Here is a 22,334-nt window from a genome sequence, read left to right as displayed (position 1 = left end):
AGGTATATTAGCACTAGGGCCGAACCTATCGATTATTCTAGTCATTGATTAATCTCTAGTTAGTTCAAATAATCAAGTACCATATTTTTCAGACTATAAGTCGGTTTTTTTTCATAGTTTGGCTGGGGGTGTGACTTATGTGTGAAATTATTAACACATTATGATATCATTTCACATGTTATTTTGGTGTTATGAAGTGACACTGATGGTTTGGTAAACTTGTTAGCATGTTCTTTATGCTATAGTTATCTGAATAACTCTTAATAGCTATGGCCACGTTCGCGTTCTGCCTTTGGCAATGTGTGTTTAATTGTATTATTGACTTTTTTTATATTGAAATGCATGCTTTTAGTTTGTGGCGCTTTCACGCTCACGTGGGGGCGCACTCGCACTTGTTTACGTGAAGAAGAGCGCTCACACGCCAGAAGAAGACTGACAGCTACGCAGCTCTGAGTGGGTGAGTTAGCGAGAGAGAAACACTGCTGGGAACCTACGTTCATTGTTTATGCTTGTAAAATATCTCTACAGAGACAACGCCTGTGTGTGTTATTTTTTCTGTTGTTTTGTATGTGTTTTCCACCCGCGATCAGACACGTAGAGCCAGTTGCGTGGTTGTTTGAACGATGTGCTAATGCTAGCAAACGCATGCTAACCGTTTTCAGTCATTGCTGTAAAAGCACCTAATTATCATTTATGTACGTTGATGCGAACCTGTTTGGTATTGAGGACGAAATTGATCCAGCAAATTATACGGACGTCCAGCATCGTCATTTGGGAGTTTAGCTCGCTGTATAGCCAGGACCGTAGCGTCCTGGTGAGGACAGTATATTCGCATTTCATTGTTCATGCACTGTACACTGTACACTTATTCAGCATGTTGTTCTCTATTGTATTTTTATATTAAATTGCCTTTGAGTCTTTTCTATGTGTTGGATTTTATCAAGTAAATTTCTCCCAAAAATGCAACTTATACTCTGGTGCGACTTATGTTTTTTTTCTCTTCGTTGTGCATTTTATGGGTGGTGCGACTTATACTCAGGTGCGACTTGTAGTCCAAAAAATACAGTAATCAGATTAGGAACATTTAATGCATTGCAGAGTAAATTTTCAGAGATGTAAAACAAAGCCTTGCTAAGATTGCACTTTCAAAAGAGTATTAAATGTGAATACAAAATAAAATTCCTGAGTGTTTCTTCAAATTATACAGAATTGCACTTTCATTTAAAAATAAATTAAAAAACCTAAGCTTAGCCTCAAACGGTTTAAAAAAATAATAAATTAAGATCTAAGTACAACAGGTGAACAAATGGCTAACTTGCAAAGCAAAAATCCACTAGCTTATCGGTTGTACCATCTATTTGTGATTGTTTTTGTTTGTGCATTATGGAGGGTACATTTAATGGCTATGAGAGATTGAAAATTGAGATGTGGAGAAGTTGTAAAATGCTAACTTTTTTTCTGAATGCTTTTAACAAATCGCTTAAACACATATTCCCACAAAAAACTGCTAAATATATGCATAAAAAAAACATTGGCTCAAACAAAAACTTACCTTATGTTTGTCTTAACAGGGAGCAGCTGGACTTAGTCATGTCATATTCACTGTTGTGACTAGAGGGCAGTGTATCCACCCAAATCAATAAAACTAGATGTAAATACTTTTAAAACAAACCATTACAACGCCACTCCAATTAAACGACCACTCCAAGCAGCAAAATTTGATTCAAAGCTTTTTTCTGATTAAATTACTCTCGTTAATCAGTTAACGTTGCAGCACTAATTAACACTTGAGTTATTGTTCGTTAGTAAAATTTTCTCATTTCTTTTTATAAAGTAACCACACACATAAACCCATTCATATAACAGTGTAGTCTCCTTTCAACACAAACTCCCATTCAAAATGTAAATTGTCATACAAGAGAGTGTGCTTTGAAATTGATTTGCATCGTACAGTATTTTTGGACAACTGTTTGATAAAGAAAACATTACAGTCTGCCTCCTCCTTATTCGATTGTTTAGTTTTTGTTTAAAGCAATAAATGAGTCATAACCACAATTTATATCAGCGCTTTTCCCACTAGGGGAAAAAAACACTTTTTATTTGAATGAACAGGACTTTTGTCTGATTGGTGTATGGAGAAATTATTTTTATGTTTTATGTTAAGAATCTTTATTAAAAACTTATGTACTTAACTGTAGTCTGTAACTGTAGTCTTTTAAATCAGGAAGCTGTAATGTTATTTTTGAAGGAAATAGTTATCCATTTTGTCTTCATTGTTACTTGCAACATACCTAAAACAAGTTCAAGTTAAATTGTGACGGTAATTGAAAAAAGTGACTAACCCGATTGATCGTTTAATTAATCGTCCGATAAATCGATTATAAAACAAATAGCATTTGCTTTTTTCCCGTCTTCCTTTGTCAGTCATCGTCTTTTTCGGGCAAATTATTCCATAGTCTGTCAATGTTTCTCCTTTCTGGCCAAACTATCCCACACTCTGTAACTGTCAATGATTCTGATGATGATGACAATGACAATAAATTCATTCATTCATTCAGTCGTTAGTTGGAGCCCTAGCCATGTCGGAAATGAAAATAAAATCACTCTTACCAAACACTGTCCGAGCTGGAACTGATTCCTTGTTAATCCAGAAAGAGACTTGAGCCAAGATCACCGTCATGATACAGGGTATGTACGTCTGAATCAGGAAAAAGCCCATTTTTCTTTGCAGATGGAAGTGGACAGTCATTATGACGTACTCCCCTAGGAAAGAATAGAATGGTTTCCACTGGAGACAAATTGTCAATTCAGAAAATTATATGGTTACTTGAATTCTGGGCTGGTCGAATATGAAACCTGCACCTTTCAAAAACTCTTGTGAGGAGCAAATTGATTCTATTCCAAGTTGTTTGCTTTTGATTAAGGAATCTGAAAATCTGATGAGTGGAGGGACCACGTACTTGAAACCAGGCAAAAAAATCAAAGCCAACATGAAGAAAATATAAGACCCAAAGGTTCTCTGATGCTGTGTCCTCATTTCTCTGCTTTAGGTACATCTCGCTCCTGATTGGACAGATTATTTTAGTATTTTCAAAGATTAAAAGAAACAAATATTTTATCTACAACAGACACCCATTTTTACTAGGTTTTGAGACTGTATTTCCTGTTTACTCAATTAAACAACTTGTTTTGGCTTGATCAATTAGTTTTGCCAGACCCTTATTGTTTACATCACCATCCATTATTTTTTTGTTTTTACTGATTATCCAGCAATCATACTAACAGAGTACAGTGATCCCTCGTTTTTCGGCCCCGTTTCTCCCGCGTGAAAATCGAAAATCCGTCAAGTAGAGGCGGAGCCTATTTACATATATGTGCAGGTAGTCGCCGGGTTACGACGTACTTGATTTACGCTATTTCGACTTTACGACGCTGGAGTCTTGTCCGCCATTTTGTCTCCAGTTGTTTTGTTTAAGTCACATAAAAAGTACCTTATTGTACCTCATGAAGGGAATAGTATCTTTTCTCGTATTTACCGTTCAACTGTTTGTATAACTGTAACGTACCCAATATAAAATAAATAGAATTTATATAATAGTTTAAAGAAAACAAGCAGAATATATTTGATATTATGAACAGTTGCACTTGGAATGATTACAACTTGCTGCGCCAAGACAACGTGCAGATAACGACGCCTTCTGACCACGGAAGCCCAACGCGTGCGTCATGCAGCTGACTGAGAAAGATTGACACTGACTAGCCCGCGTTTGCAACACCGAATCCCGAAATCAGCTCTTCAGGACAGTCCAGAACAAATGGCAGGACGTCCTGCACTACCACAACACTCGATAACAAAAAAACAACTCTAAGTGTCTCAAACGGTGAGGCGCGCCCAACCTCCAAGCTCAGTTGCCTCATAAACCATGACCCAGCAACGGTGACACAAGAACTTGACCGCCCAAATCTGCAACATATTATGACCCAAACACACCCCTCTTCCTGCCCTCAGCCCGCCCCGAGAGAGCCTTAAAAAATACTAAATGTTTAAGCAATTGTTCTCATTTTATTCTCGGAAACCTTTTGTTGACTTGTGATATGGTGACCCTGAGTCTCCTCCTTGCCTAGGTCTGTCGCTGTTTTGCCTTGCCATTTGATCGCTGTCGACCTGAATAAATTGTCAACTTGTGTTTCGAAGCCTTCTTCCAGCTTTCAAAATGGATTCAATACAAGGGGTTAAGACTAAAATGAACACGTGGAGTCTGGCCTTTTGGCTGGGTTTTGCTGGCCCATGTCGTTGGAGCTGCGCCAGCGCGGGTCCGATGGTTCGGCTGGCGTGATTTATCTTTTAAGAAATACAAGTCTTTCTATCCGTGGATTCCTTTAACAGAAAGAATGTTAATAACGTTAATGCCATCTTGTGGATTTATTGTTATAATAAACAAATACAGTACTTATGTACAGTATGTTGAATGTTTATGTCCGTCTTGTCTTATCTTTAGCTTTACATTCCAACAATAATTTACAGAAAAATATGGCATATTTTGGAGATGGTTTGAATTGCGATTAATTACGATTAATTAATTTTTAAACTGTGATTAACACCATTAAAACATTTTTAATCGTTTGACAGCCCTAACGGAAACATTTTGAAAATTGTCGACTAAAACCAGACGAAATGTGTTTTCGTTGACTAAAACTAGATGAAGATTAACAGATTTTGAAATGATTACAATTAATAAGCATTTTCGCCCATAAGACTAAGACTGAAATGAAAATGGCTGCCAGAAACGACACTGGTTGCGATGCACTGCAGTGAAAAGTGAGGTCTTCGCTGTGAGAGCCGAGAGAGGTGATTGCGCAAACTGTGTGATGCGTCTCGGCCAATCAGCACACAGATTTGAGTAAATGAGTAACCGGTCTGGGAGCGTCAGCCAATCAGATCGCTCGAGGTAAAATTTTGCTGTGCCGTCTGCATTTATATTACTTACAGGAGGCTAAGAGTCATTTTCTCTTGTTTTTTTTCCCTTTTTTAATACTTAAAAAATCCGCGAATAACTGAAACCGCAAATTTTGACGTTCGAATAGACGAGGGATTTCCTTATTCCAATTGTGTTTTCGTCATTTTCTGTGAGGCATCAATGGGACATGACCTGTAATAATCTTCAGTGATTTTCAAATTCCTTTCTGAAAGAGAGGTTTATATCTGAGCTATAAAAAAAAAAAGTGGCTGGAATCTTGCCCCCTGATGGAACAATTCTTGTTCAGTGTCATGACCAGAAGTTTCCAGCAATTGTGTCCACGAAACCTTACAACCTTATAAAAAAAATCATTTCACAACGATCTTTGCTCACCTGTATTGGACTTCAGCCTTTCACTTGACACTCGCTGACCGATGAGGTCGTACTGCAACAGACTGGATGACTCCTGTGGCACCTCAACAGAAGAAAGAGGACCTTTCTTCCACGTGTACATGATCTCACTGACAGGGTAAGCATCTGTAGGGATCAGGTGTGCTTTTTTAACATCCAACAGCATCCTGATTCAGGCTCATTTAAAGGTGGAACAAAATATTTATAATGTTTTTTACCGGAAAAAAACGAACGTTCAAACAATGAATCCCAACTGCTTTCTTTTGCTAATTAATTGCCTGCACAAGTGAAGTGACACACGGTGACAGACTCCAAGCTGCTCAAATGAGCTGCGCCTTTCAAATTGACATCTATGAAGGGTGTCCTGTCAGCTAGTCAGTAAGTCGGTGACAGTGATCATTTGAGAGTAGCACCAGCTGTCACGGAGACTTCACAATACAACAAGAAACAACAACAAAAAACTCACAGCTCCCAAACTTGAGTGGGCAAGCGTGTCCATCCATCGGGAAGTTCATCAGACGCATGGGACACTCTGCGTTTATAGTTAATCTGTCAGAATAGAAATGAGTTTGGATTAGGTTTTTTTTTTTTTTAAATCAATATTTGATGCATTGAGTACATTGACTACGTCTAAACATTCATATTAACTCGCTATTAAGTGTTAAAGGCTTTTGCGAAAACGTTATTTAAATTAAAAAAAATAAAAAAGTTTTGGCTTGAGAGAAACTTTGTGATAATTAACGACCATATTCAGTATGCAACTTTCATTCCCAATTCTCCTTCAAACCCATTTTCTGATTTGTTTGCTGACATTTGTTTTTCATCAACACCTCATACAACCTTCATCTCTAAAACACAAACAAAAGTTACCATCGGGGATGATGTGAGGTCAACAAAAATTAGCATGAACATTTAAAACTGTTTATGTTAAACTGATTGCAGCCTGTAAACCTAATGGTCCTTCTCAAAAAAATTACCATATTGTTATAAAGTTCATTATTTTCTGTAATGTACGGATAAACATTAGACTTTTAGATTCATTACACACAATTGAAGTAGTTCAAGCCTTTAATTGTTTTAATATTGATGATTTTGGCAAAGAAGGAAAGATAATACAAAAAATCCCTATCCCAAAAAATTAGCATATCATGAGAAGGTTCTCTAGAGAAGCTCCTAACCTAATCATCTGAATCAAGGAATTAACTCAAAACCCCTGCGAAAGATTCCTGAGGCTTTATAAAACTCCCAGCCTGGTTCATTACTCAAAACCGCAATCATGGGCAAGACTGCCGACCTGACTGCTGTCCAGAAGGCCATCATTGACACCCTCAAGCAAGAGGCTAAGACAAAGAAATACATTTCTGAGCGAATACGCTGTTCCCATAGTGCTGTATCAAGGCACCTCTGTGGGAAGGAAAAAGTGTGGCAGGAAATGCCGAACAACCAGAAGAGGTGACTGCACCCTGAGAAAGATTGTGGAGAAGGGCCGATTCCAGACCTTGGGGGACCTGCAGAAACAGTGGACTGAGTCTGGAGTAGAAACACCCTGAGCCACCGTGCACAGGCGTGTGCTAGAAATGGGCTACAGGTGCCGCATTCCTAGGGTCAAGCCACTTTTAACCCTGAAACAGCGGCAGAAGCGCCTGACCCGGGCTACAGAGAAGCAGCACTGGACTGTTGCTCAGTGGTCCAAAGTACTTTTTTCAGATGAAAGCAAATTTTGCATATCATTGGGAAATCAAAGTGCCAGTGTTTGGAGGAAGACTGGGGAGAAGGAAATGCCAAAATGCCTGAAGTCCAGTGTCAAGTACCCACAGTCAGTGATGGTGTTGGTCCACTGTGTTTTATCAAAGGCAGGGTCAATGCAGCTAGCTGTCAGGAGATTTTGGAGCACTTCATGTTTCTATCTGCTGAAAAGCTTTATGGAGATGAAGATTTCATTTTTCAGCAAGACCTGGCACCTGCTCACAGTGCCAAAACCACTGGTAAATGGTTTACTGACCATGGCATTACTGTGCTCAATTGGCCTGCCAACTCTCCTGACCTGAACCCCAAAGAGAATCTATGGGATATTGTGAAGAAGTTGAGACACCAGACCCAACACTGTGGATGAGCTTAAGGCCGCTACCGAAGCATCCTGGGCCTCCATAAAACCTCAGCAGTGCCACAGTGCAGTGCTGATTGCCTCCATGTCACGCCGCATTGAAGCACTCATTTCTGCAAAAGGTTTCCCGACCAAGTATTGAGTGCATAGCTGATATAATTAATTGCAGGTTGACTTTTTTTTTGTATTAAAAAACTTTTTTAGTATTGGTCAGATGAAATATGCTAATTTTTTGAGATAGGGATTTTTGTTTTTTCTTGACTTTTTTGCCAGAATCATCAATGTTAAAAGAATAAAATGCTTGAACTACTTCCGTTGAGTGTAATGAATCTAAAATACATGAAAGTCTAATGTTTATCAGTACATTACAGAAAATAATGAACTTTATCACAATGTGCTATTTTTTTTAGAAGTACTAGCATATACTGTAGATGTATTAGGGGTGTGACAAAATGTCGAAATGGTGATATATCGTGATACTTTGTGTCCCAAAAGGTTATCGATATGCTCCTGCCAAGAATCGAGATTGCGTTTTAAAAAGGTGTCAATGTCAAAAAAAAAAAAAAAAAAATAGGAACCAACAAGTTGCTATCAAAATTTTCCACCATAATAGTGTCTCAGTTAACTCTTTGGCTGCATTGACGGTGCAAGACGCCCAATCCATTTAGACTGGGAACGTTCATTCATTCGAAACCAGAGTCAACCTCTGCTGCCACCTTCTGTCAATCATGTTGTCAACCAATATGCCTCCTAGCATGCATTGCAGCTTTACAGATGAAATTATTTCTTCAGTTACTGTTCCAGTTGTTTCATTAACAAACACAAACACTTTATTTGATTGTGGTGCCATAAAACTGTCATAAGACAATCATGATGACATCATGATATGACACTGTCATAAGCATTAATGAATGCTTATAACAGATGTCATCTAGTGTCATCTGACAAATGATCTCACTTTTGAATGGATGTGAAAGATCTGAGCTGGACATAAATGGAGTTAGTGACATAATTTGCCGGATGACACATCATGAAATCTTTCATAAGCATTCAGTAATGCCCATGATTGTGTCATGTCATAATTATGACGGTCATATAACAGTCTTACGACGCCACTGTCAAATAAAGCGTTACCTATTATTCCAAATGAATCATCCAATAGGCCGCACTGGACTATAAGCCACAGGATTGATTGATTGATTGATTAATTTATTTCGAGCAGTAATAACAAAAACAGCAAGAATAGGGGAAAACAATAACAATAGTACATGTTAATTTTAACAAAAATTAATAACAAATAAATACAGTACATACGTAGCTCGAAAAGGAGTGGGAAGAAGCAGAGCTTTTTTTTGGGTCCCACCCCCAAATTACTCCCCAAAAATTCAATGTAAATACAGTCACTTCCCAAAAATCGTCAAAATGAGGGGGAAAAAGGAGCGGCTTATAGTCCGAATATTAGGGTACTCTTACTCATATTTTGGTCATCTCAAAATGTAGTCTAGTTTTTGTTGACAAAAACTCGACTAATTTCGTCCAGTTTTAGTCGATGTTTACTAAAAACCGTGTTTGTCAAATAAAAAAATAAAAAAAACTTGAACATTGACAGATGAGCACATATTATAGCGTCTATCTACAAAATAACGCCAACTTGGTGATAATAAACACTTAGCAGCGGTGTTGTTTTCGTTTCGCCAACGATGACCACAGCGAAACTATTTCGTCGACAAAGTTTTTTTCATGTCCTTGACGAGACAATGAGACTAAGACATAACGACACAAATGCCAGTTTTCGTCTGATGAGAACGAGATGAAAATGCGCTATATTTTCCATCACATGTCCTCAACGTGTGACATTTTACCTGTAGCTCGCCTGCATTGTAGCAGAACAAAAACGTTTTATAGCACAAACGATTGAAACAATTCATAGACCTTTTTGATCAAAATGGGGGGCTGGTAGACCTCAGATTGACCTATAAAAGAATGGTAAATCAAAGACTTCACTATCAGTTGACAGGACAGGCTCTGGTCGATCCGCAAGGGGCCTATTTTAATAAATTCAAAATATTTTCAAAACCAAAGCCACTACAACCTAAAACCAAAACAGGCACCTCCCTTAGGCATATATGAGTCTACATGAGCAGCGGCATTAAAAAATTCAAAGTCGTTCCATAACAAATTCCTGATTACCATATTGGCCCAAATATAAGACGGTGTTTTTTGCATTGAAATAAGACTGAAAAAGTGGGGGTCGTCTTATATTCGCGGTCTAGACATTATACCCATTCACGACGCTAGATGGCGCCAGATATCATTGAAGCGATGTTCTGTCATGACAGATCTCCGCTACTCTCAACTTTAACCAGTTTGCATTATTTTATTGCACTGTTTTTCCTTATTCAGATTTTTTTCAAGACTACAGTTAGACCTCACTTTGGTGGTTATTGCAGTTATTGCAATTTTGTTGTTTTATCACAATAGATTGGTTTATTCACATTTCCAATACCAGAAGCCACTCATTTACGAATGTAATTGCACTTTAGTTTAGATATTTAAATGTTCAGATATTAAGATTTGAATGAGGCAAAATGACATGCTTTTTCTCTCAAATATATTGTTATAATCATTTGTTTTAGATGTACTGTAATTATTTTCTGTATAAAAAATTAATTTGGTATTCAGAAAGTCTTTTTTTTTTTTTCAAACTTCAAACTTCAAAGAGGGGGTCGTCTTATATTCGGGCCAATACGTTTTTTTTTTTTTTTTTTAATATGAGTATAACAAAACTGCTATGAAATTCTCTGATTTTACGCTAGATGCACAAAAATCACCAGATGCAGAAATAATCATTTATATTTTCAGGATCAATAGCAATATTTAACATATCATGTAAGTTTTTGCCAGAAATAGCAACTTAAATTACGCTAATGATTAGGGATACAAAATCTAACACGGCGGCCGTCACAAAACAAAAAGCTTTTTAAGTTCAACATTCTTGCAAATAAATGCTTAAATGGCAGGATTTCTATAGATATGAACGTAAATCAGTCTAGATTCTTGGTCAAAAGCAAAAAACGGGCAGTTATAGTTCATTTTACGTAAATATTTCAAGCAAAAGTTACGGTATTGTGTAAACAAAGAGCTTTTTAAGTTGAAAATTCTTGTAAATAAATGGTTAAATCACGGAATTTCTATAAAACTCAACGTTCTGCCAGCGTCGGCCCCCTACGGGAAGGCGAGGCGCTGTGGGAGCTGCCTTGTCAATTGATGGTAGAGTCTATGAGTAAATATCTCCAAAACGATAGCAGCACAAATGATTGACATAAATTTGCGTCTGATGGGGGGCCAACTTCACAGACGTGCAATTATTTTTGAGAAATCCGAGCTGCTTCTCTCCATCACACTTGAGGAACTTCACAATCCAGGTTATCTCTTTTTGGAACCCAGCATTTCTTTTTTTAATTGCCTTCTAAAGGCATTTTTTACTCAGATGTCACATATTTTATTCTGGAACGGCTATACACTTGTCTGCGCATCCTCTTTTGGATGCTTTGTTTGATTTGCTACCCAGGGCTTCATCCGCCACTCTATTCCGGTCTTGGCCACGGCACAGTTACCTCATGGTGTAAAGGATGGTTCCGTTCTGCATGATGCGAAACAGCTTGTTGGGGGTGGTCATGTTGTGAGAGATCGACCTCTTGCCGTTGCGGAAAAATGTGTCCGGCGTCCAGATTTTGCTGACCATGAGGTTGTTGAGCCGCAGTATTTCAATAGGGCCCTCAAATTTCAAGCGCTCGTCGATCCACGTTTGCCGGAAGAACACGTCCATAGTGTATTCCTGTATAAGGCAAGTAGAATTTTTACGACTTATTTACTACTACTTCACTGACACTTCTGCACATCTAACCTCCAGAGACTGACAGATGGGAAGCGAACCATGGTTTCTCTGGAACCTGCTGAGCAGAGTCCTAGCAATGTATTTGATTTATGTATTGAATTTCCACACATGTATCTATTTTTTTTCATGGCATACATCGCTTGGCATATGTGCATGCATTTTAAACAGCCTCCTTGGATGGTTATTGGATATATTTACTTTTATAACAAATATTGGGCTCATAAATTCAATATTCTTCCATGTTTAATGTCCTAAGAGCACTGCAGAGCATACAAACACGTTTTATGTACGTGATGATTGAGGAAATATGATTGTTTCGCCTGATTGGAATGTCTTGCCTAATGTAGACAAATAATTCAAGAAAACTATCGGGAAAAACATCTTAGCAACTTAAGAACACATAAATAGATATACACTTTTGGGGTAATACTATTAGTCAGTAGCAAGGATGTAGGTTTGCATAGGGATGGTCGGGACTTACCACTACCAACTTTTCAGGATGCTCAAATTGTCCCCTGAAACTTTTAAGCAACTTTATTTGCATTAGGCTATATAATGAGCTCAGATATATAGGAAATTTAGATTGTCATCCCATGTTGTAAGGATAGAATACATTGACCCTATCATTGTTAAGTGAATTATTTTCATTATATTCAGACTTACATTTATCCCTTTTTACTTGATGAATGTGCAGTCCATTTTTTTTTTTTTTTTTTTTTTGCCCCCTCAACGCATGTTTGATTGGCTGATGACTTGAGCACCCCTAACACGTTAACAACATGTTTCGCTCCCTTCGAAGAGGAGGGATAGAGAAGTTTTTTGTTGTTTTTTTTGGCCAGCAGCAGCCACTGTAGGTAATGTAAAATTATGTCAAAATTGTGGAGGTGGGGGAAACACCACTAATTTTGCTACTGAAAGTCCGATCTGCATCAGAATTAGCATAACATTAAAACTGTGTGAACTTGCTGTCCTGCAAAACTGACCTCAGTTATATAGGACATTTCGATTGTCATCCCATGTTGTAAGGATAGAATAGACCCTACCATTGTTAAGTGAATTGTTTTTATTATGTTCAGACTTACATTTATCCCTTTTCATTTGCTGAATGGGCCCGTCCATTTTTCCCCCTTTAAAGCACTTTTGATTGGCTGAAGAGATGACCCCCCTCCGCAACACAGACACTCACACAGCCCCAACAGATTCATGTCGACAGCATGCAGCGTCCTTCGACCCCTTTGAAGAGGTGTATTAAACGTTTTTTCGGCCAACAGCAGCCACTGTAAGTAATGTAAAAAGACGTCAATGTTGTGGACGTGGGGGGAACACCACTAATTTTGCTACTGAAAGTCCGACTTGCATCAGAGTTGGCAGAACATTAAATAGCAAGGGCGTAGGTTTGCATCGGGACGGTCGGGACGTAACACTACCAACTTTTCAGGATGCTCAAATTGTCCCCACCAAATTGTAAGCAACCTTATTTACATGATATGAGATCCGATATATATGTGTATATTTATATATATATATAGGAAATTTAGATTGTCATCTCATTATGTAAGGATAGAATAGACCGACCCTACCTGTGTTAAGTGAATTATTTTAATTATGTTCAGACTTACATTTATCCCTTTTTACTTAATGAATGGGACGGTCCAATTTCTTTCCACCCCCCCAACGCACGTTTGATTGGCTGATGACTTGAGCCCTCCTAAGACACACACACACACAGCCACATATCTTTGATATATTCATGTTAACAACATGCTTCGCTGCCTTCGAATAGGAGGGATATAGATATAGGTTTTCTTTGGCCAGCAGCAGCCACTGTAAGTAATGTAAAAAAAAGGTCAATGTTGTGGACGTGGGGGAAACATCACTAATTTTGTTACTGAAAGTCCGACCTGCATCAGAGTTGGCATAACATTAAATAGCAAGGCCGTAGGTTTGTAAAGGGATGGTCGGGACATAACACTACCAACTTTTAAGGATGCTCAGATTTTCCCCTCCAACTTTTAAGCAACCTTATTTACATTATATAATGAGCTCAGTTATATCAGGAATTTAGATTGTAATGCCATGTTTTAAGCATAGAATAGACCCTACCATTAAGTGAACTATTTTCATTATGTTCAGACTTCCATTTATCCCTTTTCACTTGCTGAATGGGCTCGTCCACCAAAAAACGCATGTTTTTATTGGCTGATGACTGGAGCCCGCCCACACACACACACACTCACACCTACACGGTTTCGATAGATTCATGTCGACAACATGCCACCTCCTTCGCCTCCTTCGAAGAAGAGGGATTTTATTATTCTTTTTCTTTCAGCCAGCAGCAGCCACTGTAAGTAATGTAAAAAGACGTCAATGTTCTGGAGGTGGGGGAAACAACAATAATTTTGCTACTGAAAGTCAGATCTGTATCAGAGTTAGCATAACAACAAACCTGTGTGAACTTGCTAACCTGCAAAACTGAGCTCAGCTATATAGGAAATTTAAGATTGCCATCCCATGTTGTAAGGATAGAATACTCTACCATTGTTTAGTTGATTATTTTCATGTTATTTCATGAGCCCCCCCCCCCCCCAACAGAAAGTAGACAGAAGGGAATTAATGCAAAAACGGTAGCAATTTAACAACTTCAACAGTTGATTCACAACATTTAATGATTTCCATAGCAAAGGTTACAATGTTGTTGTTGTTTTTTTGTTTTGGTTTGGGTTTTTTTAAATGAAAAAAAAAAAAAAAAAAACATGAAAGGTAACACCAGTTACTTTACCAAGTAACTAATTACTCTTACCTTCAGGTAACTGAGTTACTAACTCAATTACTTTTTGGGAGAAGTAATTTGTAACTAATTAATTACTTTTTAAAAGTAAGATTAACAACACTGGTCATTAAGATGAAGTCTGCAGAATGAAAAGTGACGAAAGCGGAGATTTCATTCTGCCAATTTGTTGCCGAACACAATTTGCCTGCAACTATTGCTGATCACTTCTCAGAATTAGCAAAAGAAATGTTCCCTGACTCTTCAAGTCAAGTTGAATTGCGAAATGAAGTGCAGCTATCAAGACATGATAGAAATTGCCAAAAGTGCTACATACAATTATCACAAAAGTCACAGTTAAATTTTAGTAATCATGATGTAGCTGAAGATATTAATTGTTCTTTGATTGCACCAGGTTATATGTGACAATATTACCAATAAATTCATATTATTTAAAAAATTGCAACGTCGTAAGATTAGTCACCAATTTGTAAGGGCATACGTCGCTATTTGTAAGATTGCCAACGGCCTCGGGTTGACAAGTATGGTTATTGATCCCAATAATCACAAAAAAGAACAATATGCTTGAATAACATAAATAACTTTTTTTTTTTTTTTAAGTAGATTTCATGAAAAGTGCCGCAAAACTGTGAATCCAGTGCAGATAATCCGTACTCACATCCATAATCATTCCATAATCACTCCAGTATGGCCAACATTTTTTCGTGGGAGCTCCAGGGGGAGGCGGGGCTGTGAGAGAGCCCAATGCCTGGGCGAAGCTTTCCTGTCTTCCCTTTAACACCCTCTGGAAGTTTTTCTTGGTTCGGTTGTCATGGCAATAATTTAGAAGTAAAGTGAAGATATGACTGAGGCAATTATGGCTATAATTTTCAAGATAGACTGTCGTTATGACGATATTATTTTCTCAGTAGTCACGCGGATAAAGTCACTTGTTATGTTCATACCATAGGTTTCATACTCGTTAACCTTTCTCCACCTTACAGTACTTGTCTGCATATGTGGGCATTGATGTGCACACCTCAGAGTAAACCTCGTTTTTTTTATTTTTTATTTTTTTTATTTTAACAGAGCCAAGCCAATTTCAGCGGTCTCGCCACTGGGGCTGAAACTTTCTCTCCATTATCTTTTCATATTGGATTTCGTTTAGTGCAGCACTGATTAATCGATTAGCTCAAGTAAAAGATTTGATTTAAAATTTTTCTGCTTCGAGTATTTGTTTAAATAAAGTGGCGTTGTAATAGTTTGTTTTGAAAGTGTTTGCATTTAAATTTATTGATTTAGGTAGATACACTGCCCATAATTGCCTAACATAGCTGAATCAAGCTGCACCCTGTTAAGACCAACATAAGCTAAGTTTTTGTTTGAGCTAATGTTTTTTTCAATGCATTCGTAATTTAGTTTATTGGTATATTTAGACTTTTTTTTGTGAGAATGTGTTTGAATGATTTGTTAAAAACATTGCAATGAAAAAAAAAAAGTTTTTTGTAGCATTTAAGCTACGGGGCGCCGTTTGTAAAGCAGTACATGCTGAAAATTACTTATTATTATTATTATTTTCTCACATTTAGCATCACACAGTGTTTAAAATGTGTAAAATCTGTACAGTCATTTTTTTTTACACATTTAAAACATTTTTTAGCAACTTTAATATTTTTTTTACAAGAAGTTTTAGACCTGACTGTTTAAATCCAGAACTAAATATTTAATTTTAATCATAAATTTATATCCTATATCCTAAATGTTAAATCTGGAAACTGTTGGAACTAAATATTTAGCGTAATATGCAAATTCACATGACTGGAGACCGGAAGTAACAAAATAAAAGCTGGCGCACACAAAATGCTCTTTAAATAGTTTCTCCTAAATGTGTATTTTAGCTATATAGTTATAATCACAATGACTCATGTCCAAGAGCCGACCGACTGCCACCGTTGAGTAGGTTTTATTCATTTTTAATCAACGTAAACAGACAGTCTGGGTTGCTCCAGATTTTATTTTGTTACTTCCGGTCTCCAGTCACGAGAATTTGCATATTAAGCTAAATATTTAGTTCCGTTTCCAGATTTAACATTTAGCATATATGATATAAATTCATGATTAAAATTAAATATTTAGTTCTGGATTTAAACAGGTCTAAAACTTCATATTAAAAACTAAATATTTAAGTTGCTAAATTGCGTTGTAAATGTGCAAAAAGTGACTCTAAAAATTTCAAACCATTTTAAACACTGTGTGGCGCTAAATGTGAGAAAATGATGTCGTAATTTTTGCATGTACTCTTTTACAAACGGTACCCCATATTAAGCTAATGGACTTTTGCTATGTAAGTTAGCAAAAAATTGTTCTTTTTTTTTTTGTACTTAGGTCCTCATTTATTATTTTTTTTTCCATACCGTTTGAGGCTCAACTCGGGTATTTTAATTTTCTATTTTCCTTATCCGATTACTCAAATATTCAAACTAACTAGTTCATCAATTAATCGACTACTAAAGTAATCGATAGCTGTAGCCCTAATTTCGCTTTCCTTCAACTCCTCTGGTTGACTTTGTCTTTCTTGAATGGTCTTTTTTTCACCAGTGCTTGGCCAGGTCCTGGGGGTTTCAGAAACATGTCTTGTCTTATTATGTTACATGGGTACTGAGATACAGACATTCAATCAGCAGCAGGAATCTGTTCACGCGGAGGCCAACGAGGTGTTTTTACATCCTACGAAGAGCAACGGCTGGCTATATAGATTGTAAGGTTGTCTTTGTTCGGTATAGCGTAACGTCATCAAAACACAAAACAACTGGGAATTGATGTGAATTTTTTTTTTTTTTTTTAATCGACGCATTATTTTAACCGGCCCGTATATAAAGACTTGAAATACTTAAAAGATAAATGTTATTATGAGTTAAAATAATTTGATATGAAAACCCCTCTTGATGTTTCCGTTTTTTATACAATTTGTAAAATTTGTTTAACTAGTAGATCGCCATTGTTGTTGACGTCACATGGTTACGCTGCCGGGCTTCCAGAGTATGACTCTAGTGACATAATTAAGTCATCTGTTCAACCCTTTCCCTTTGAACCTGAGAGGAACATTAATGAGCATGACAGCACTGTCAATATTTCACAAAACGAGCAGCAAAAGCAAAATGAACAGTAAAGACCAGATGAGACGAAAACAGGTGTTCTGCCAAAACGTGCTACACCGGCGAAACGTCCAACAAGAAGTGAATTTGACACCCAAAGTACTACCGTGCGCTTTCAGCTTGTTTTGTTTAGATGCATCCAGACAGAACATACTAATAATGCCTTAAGAAAATACTTAAAGGTTTTAACATCAAGTATAAGTGGTTTAAATACGCTATGTGACTAATGTGGTCAACAGATCAACAATCTGCTTTAAAGTTACCCATAGACTACATAATATATTGACGTGACACATTCACTGCGTCACGCCTTCCCAAAGGGGTCCGTCCCACACTATACCTTATTTACTAGCAGTCGGTCACATGCGGCGATCTAATGCCGAATTTAGGTTGAAAAAGTACGAAAGCTGTACCGCATGCAAACAGGAAGGATCGTCTCAGGAGTGATTTGTTTGAGGATTCAAGGTAATTATTATATTTTTCGCACCATGCATGCATTTTGAAACGTTGTGAAAAAATCAATGAGAGAAATTAGCTGCAACAACATTGGCATTATACTTCGCAATATTTGCATAGAATAACTGCTAACTGCCCGTTTTTTTGCTTTTAACCAAGAATCGAGACGGTTTTACGTCCATATCTATAAAGAATTCAGGGGTTTAAGCATTTATTCACAAGAATTTTCAACGCAAAAAGCTTTTTGTTGTACTAAGGGGGCCGCCGCGGAGACTTGATTATGTCGAATCTGCTGCTAGTCTTTATGTAAAATGAGTGCTAACTGCCCGTTTTTTTCTTTTTTTTGCTTTTAACCAAGAATCGACTGTTTTACGTCCATATCTATAAATAATTCAGGGATTTAAGCATATATTCTAGGAGTGGGAACCTCTTGGTACCTCACGATACGATACGATTTGCGATACAAAGCTCACGATGACGACGATCTGATGATATGGCGATACAACGATTATCGATACATTGGTCAGGAAATCATTCAATGATATTCTACAAACGACCAATAAACAGAAAAACAAGCTTCTGCTGTGAATTGGAATGACATTATCACTAGTAGACGTCCAATCCATTTGAACCGGGAGGGTGCCATCGCTGCCATCCCTCCCACTTCATACGGATTGAACGTCTATGGCCGTCAGTGGCAGCCAATGCCAGGCAATGAGGTCATTTTGGGCCATTTATGGTCATTTACCTGTTGATTCTAAAATAGTTGAGTCTAAATAGAATGAGCGTCGTGCGCTGTCAGTGCAGCCTTAGAGTTAACCGAGACACTATTATGGTGGAAGATTTTGGTAGCAACATGTTGGTTCCTTTTTTATTTTTTTGAGACATTGGCAGCTTTTTAAATCGATATCTTGATTCTTGGCAGGGGCATATCGATAACCTTTTGGGATTCCAAGTATCACGATATTTCGATATTTTGTCACACCCCTAATGTATTCACAAGAATTTTCAATGCAAAAAGCTTTTTGTTTACATATGGTGGCCGCTAATTTGCTCACTGACTAGCATCATAGTTTGGAATATTTACGTGTAATAAATGCTAACTGCACGTTTTTTTATGCTTTTAACCAAGAACTGAGACTGTTTTATGTACATATCTATAAAGAATTCAGGCAGTTAAGCATTTATTCACATGAATTTTCAACGGAAAAAGCTCATTGTTTGTGATATGTCGGCCGCCAATTTGCTTACTGAATAGCATCATAGTTCGCAATATTTACATGTAGTCAATGCTAACTGCATGTTTTTTTTTGTTGTTTTTTTTTTTGCTTTTAACCAAGAATGGAGACTGTTTTACGTCCATATCTATAAAGAATGAAGGAATTTAAGCATTTATTCACAAGAACTTTCAACAGAAAAAGTTATTTGTCTGTTATATGGCGGCCGCTAATTTGCTAACTGACTAGCATCATAGTTCGCAATAGTTACGTAAAATGAATGCTAACTGCACCGTTTTTTGCTTTTAACCCTTTGATGCCAGCAATATGAAGCAATTATCAGAGAATCCCAAAATTTGAAAAATAAGGTCCTAATGAAACCTTTTTTTCAAATTTCAAACAGAAAAGTCAAAATGAATGTGTAATAAGCACTCAGATATCTATAACCCTTGCTAAATCCTGTTTGTTTTTTTCATGGAACCTGCAGATGCATGCGTTGACTTGCTTTCATCATTTTTTTCCCCCCAAAAGAAATGTCAAAATTCTGAATTAGTCTCAAAATCATGAAATTTTAGGTGTATCAAATGTGATAAATTTGTCAATATAGGGTTAACCAAGAACCAAGACTGTTTCATGTCCATATCTATAAAGAATTCAGGGATTTAAGCATTTATTCACAAGAATTTTCAACGGAAAAAGCTCTTTGTGATACGGCAGCCGCTAATTTGCTTACTGACTAGCATCATAATTCGCAATATTTACATGTAGTAAATGCTAACTGCATGTTTTTTTTGTTTTTTTGTGCTTTTAACCAAGAATGGAGACTGTTTTACGTCCATATCTATAAGGAATGAAGGGATTTAAGCATTTATTTACAAGAACTTTCAACAGAAAAAGCTCTTTGTCTGTTATATGGCGGCCGCTAATTTGCTTACTGACTAGCATCATAGTTCGCAATACTTACATAAAATTAATGCTAACTGCACGGTTTTCTGCTTTTAACCAAGAATCAAGACTGTTTTATCTCCATATCTATAAAGAATTCAAGAATTTAAGTATTTATTCACATGAACTTTCAACTGAAAAAGCTCTTTGTGATACGGCGACCGCTAATTTGCTTACTGACTAGCATCATAGTTCGCAATATTTACATAAAATAAATGCTAACTAAATGTTGTTGTTTTTTTTTTTGCTTTTAACCAAGAATTGAGACTGTTTTACGTCCATATCTAGAAAGAATTCAGGGGTTTAAGCATTTATTCACAAGAATTTTCAATGGAAAAAGCGGCCTCTAATTTGCTAACTGACTAGCATCATAGTTCGCAATATTTACGTAAAATGAATGCTAACTGCACTTTTTTTTTTTTCTTTTAACCAGGAATCAAGACTGTTCTACTCTCATATTTATAAACAATTAGGAGATTTAAGCATTTATTCACAAGAATTTTCAATGGAAAAAGCTCTTTGTCTGTGTTTCCACTCGTTCAGCTTTGACAGAGATAGGCATGAATCGGCCTGTGCCACGTGACCCGTCAACACATTATGAAGTCTATGAGTTAACACAAGAAAACACAATGCTTGAAAGTATGAGAGGGAAACACATGCAAAATGTATTTTTAAGCAATGAAAAGGTAATAAAAGACTCAATAAAAACACAAATAGTAAGTACGTGACACTTTTAACTGATTTGCGCATGTGTTGGACGTCTCGCCGTATAGAAGGTCTTGCAGAACACCGGTAGTGCTCGTCTAGTGAGCGACAAACTACGTCATCACCGCGAGTGTCCATTGCTCGCATAAAACATGGCGCCCTCCATAGGTCAAAACGTGCTAAATATGATAGATTTTTAATTCAATGGCAATATTTTATGTGTTTCTAATAACATATTTTAGTAAAAGAGAAACATTGTGGCTTATTAGAGCCTACAAATCCTTAAGTCTGAGGTTCCCTTTAAAAATATTGTATTGTCGACCCCTGCCTGACCCCTATTCAATAATCTGTTTGGTTTTATTAATTTTCCGTCCCCAGCAAAAAGTATACATGCATGTTATGCTGTTGTATCGTCCCTACCAATGTTAACACCAAACCTACGCCCTTGGTCAATAGTATCTTTGGCATGTGGAAGTTTTTTCCTCAAACACACAAACTGGCACTAGCATGTATGGCTTTATTTCATCGATAGTTCTGACAGTAAATTTACTGTAAAATAAAAAATGCAAATAGTGTAAGCTCCCAGCCAGTCAGTCTTAAATAAAAGTCAATCCTGAATGTTTTGAGGTCAAATAGGTAACCTCACTGCCCTAGAGTGCTTTTTTCCCCTTCCATTCCTCTCTAAATAGATCCTCCATCAACGCCATCATCACGCGGCGGGCCAAAGCTTTAGAGAGCACACGAAACTGCAGCATCACATTCAACAGACATATAGCGCCCGGCCTATCCCATGTCAGGAGTAGCCAGCAGCCTATCCCGCCCTAACATCAGCCACATCTCTCCCTCTCCGACGGGGGGGGGGGATTGTCAGCCAGATTAAAGTCCGACTAAGCTGCACTAATGACATCTGCCCAAATGCAGGAATAATGAAGGCTCGGACTTCAGTTACCATGAAAAAAAAAAAAAACACCAAATAGTACACATTTCCTCTAAAGTATACACACTAATGAGGCAACATGACACACATATACTGACAAAGAGTGAAAAAAGTAACTTTGAAGCCTGTTTACATACCATTTCGACATCTGAAACTGGTCCAAAGCTGGTGACAAAGATGTCCGTTTTGACTTCTGTCACTGGACCTACAGCACAGGCAGTTAGGCATTTATTTCCATTAAAACATGCATGTAAAAAAAAAAGATTCTGTAATTAAAATACATTAAATCTATTTATCCATGCATGCTTAAAATATTGATGTGTAACTGTGTTCCTACTGAAGTGTTTCTGCAGTAAGTATCTCCATTATACGACTCATTTTAATTAGATTTTCATACTAAAACAAATACATGTGATCCATTCGTCCAATTTTAACACCACCACGCATCACTTTCACAACCAGCCTGGGCACACAAACATGGCTGAACTTTCATCCTCTGAAACAACAACAACGTAAGTGTGATTTGTAATTTAAAATTGATTTATTTATTTTTTAAATACCTCCAAATCCAGGTCGCAGCCTGTTGTCATAACCGTCCAGTAATCTATCCAATATGCGAGTGATGTTATCCAAATAGATACTGCTCTCAGTGTGCTGTGTGCTCCAAACACTGCATACGCTGTAACTAAATATAAATAATAATAATAAAAAAACAGACACATAGGAAAAACACCTTATAAAAAAATAATCAAGTTTATAGAAAGTGGCGCAAAAACAGCGC

General features: G+C 37.1%; 2 protein-coding genes across 4 annotated transcripts in view; one reads left to right on the top strand and one right to left on the bottom strand.

The window, feature by feature from the left end:
• LOC130906077 (gamma-aminobutyric acid receptor subunit beta-2-like) overlaps positions 1-22,334 on the top strand; it is a 218,364-nt gene that overhangs the window by 24,876 nt on the left and 171,154 nt on the right. The gene's annotated exons all lie outside the window — the stretch shown is intronic.
• gabra6b (gamma-aminobutyric acid type A receptor subunit alpha6b) overlaps positions 1-22,334 on the bottom strand; it is an 84,773-nt gene that overhangs the window by 62,151 nt on the left and 288 nt on the right. The window contains exons 2-7 of the mRNA XM_057819992.1: positions 22,114-22,238; positions 21,691-21,758; positions 11,091-11,311; positions 5,836-5,918; positions 5,352-5,495; positions 2,611-2,763 (exon numbers count right to left, since the gene is read on the bottom strand). Of these exons, the coding sequence (XP_057675975.1) occupies positions 2,611-2,763; positions 5,352-5,495; positions 5,836-5,918; positions 11,091-11,311; positions 21,691-21,758; positions 22,114-22,238 (794 nt within the window). The remainder of the gene's footprint in view (positions 1-2,610; positions 2,764-5,351; positions 5,496-5,835; positions 5,919-11,090; positions 11,312-21,690; positions 21,759-22,113; positions 22,239-22,334) is intronic.

Source organism: Corythoichthys intestinalis, chromosome 18 (assembly GCF_030265065.1).
Source record: "Corythoichthys intestinalis isolate RoL2023-P3 chromosome 18, ASM3026506v1, whole genome shotgun sequence".
NCBI lineage: Eukaryota > Metazoa > Chordata > Actinopteri > Syngnathiformes > Syngnathidae > Corythoichthys > Corythoichthys intestinalis.
The sequence above is the reverse complement of the archived record's forward strand: the minus strand, read 5'-3'. Positions and strand labels throughout refer to the sequence as shown.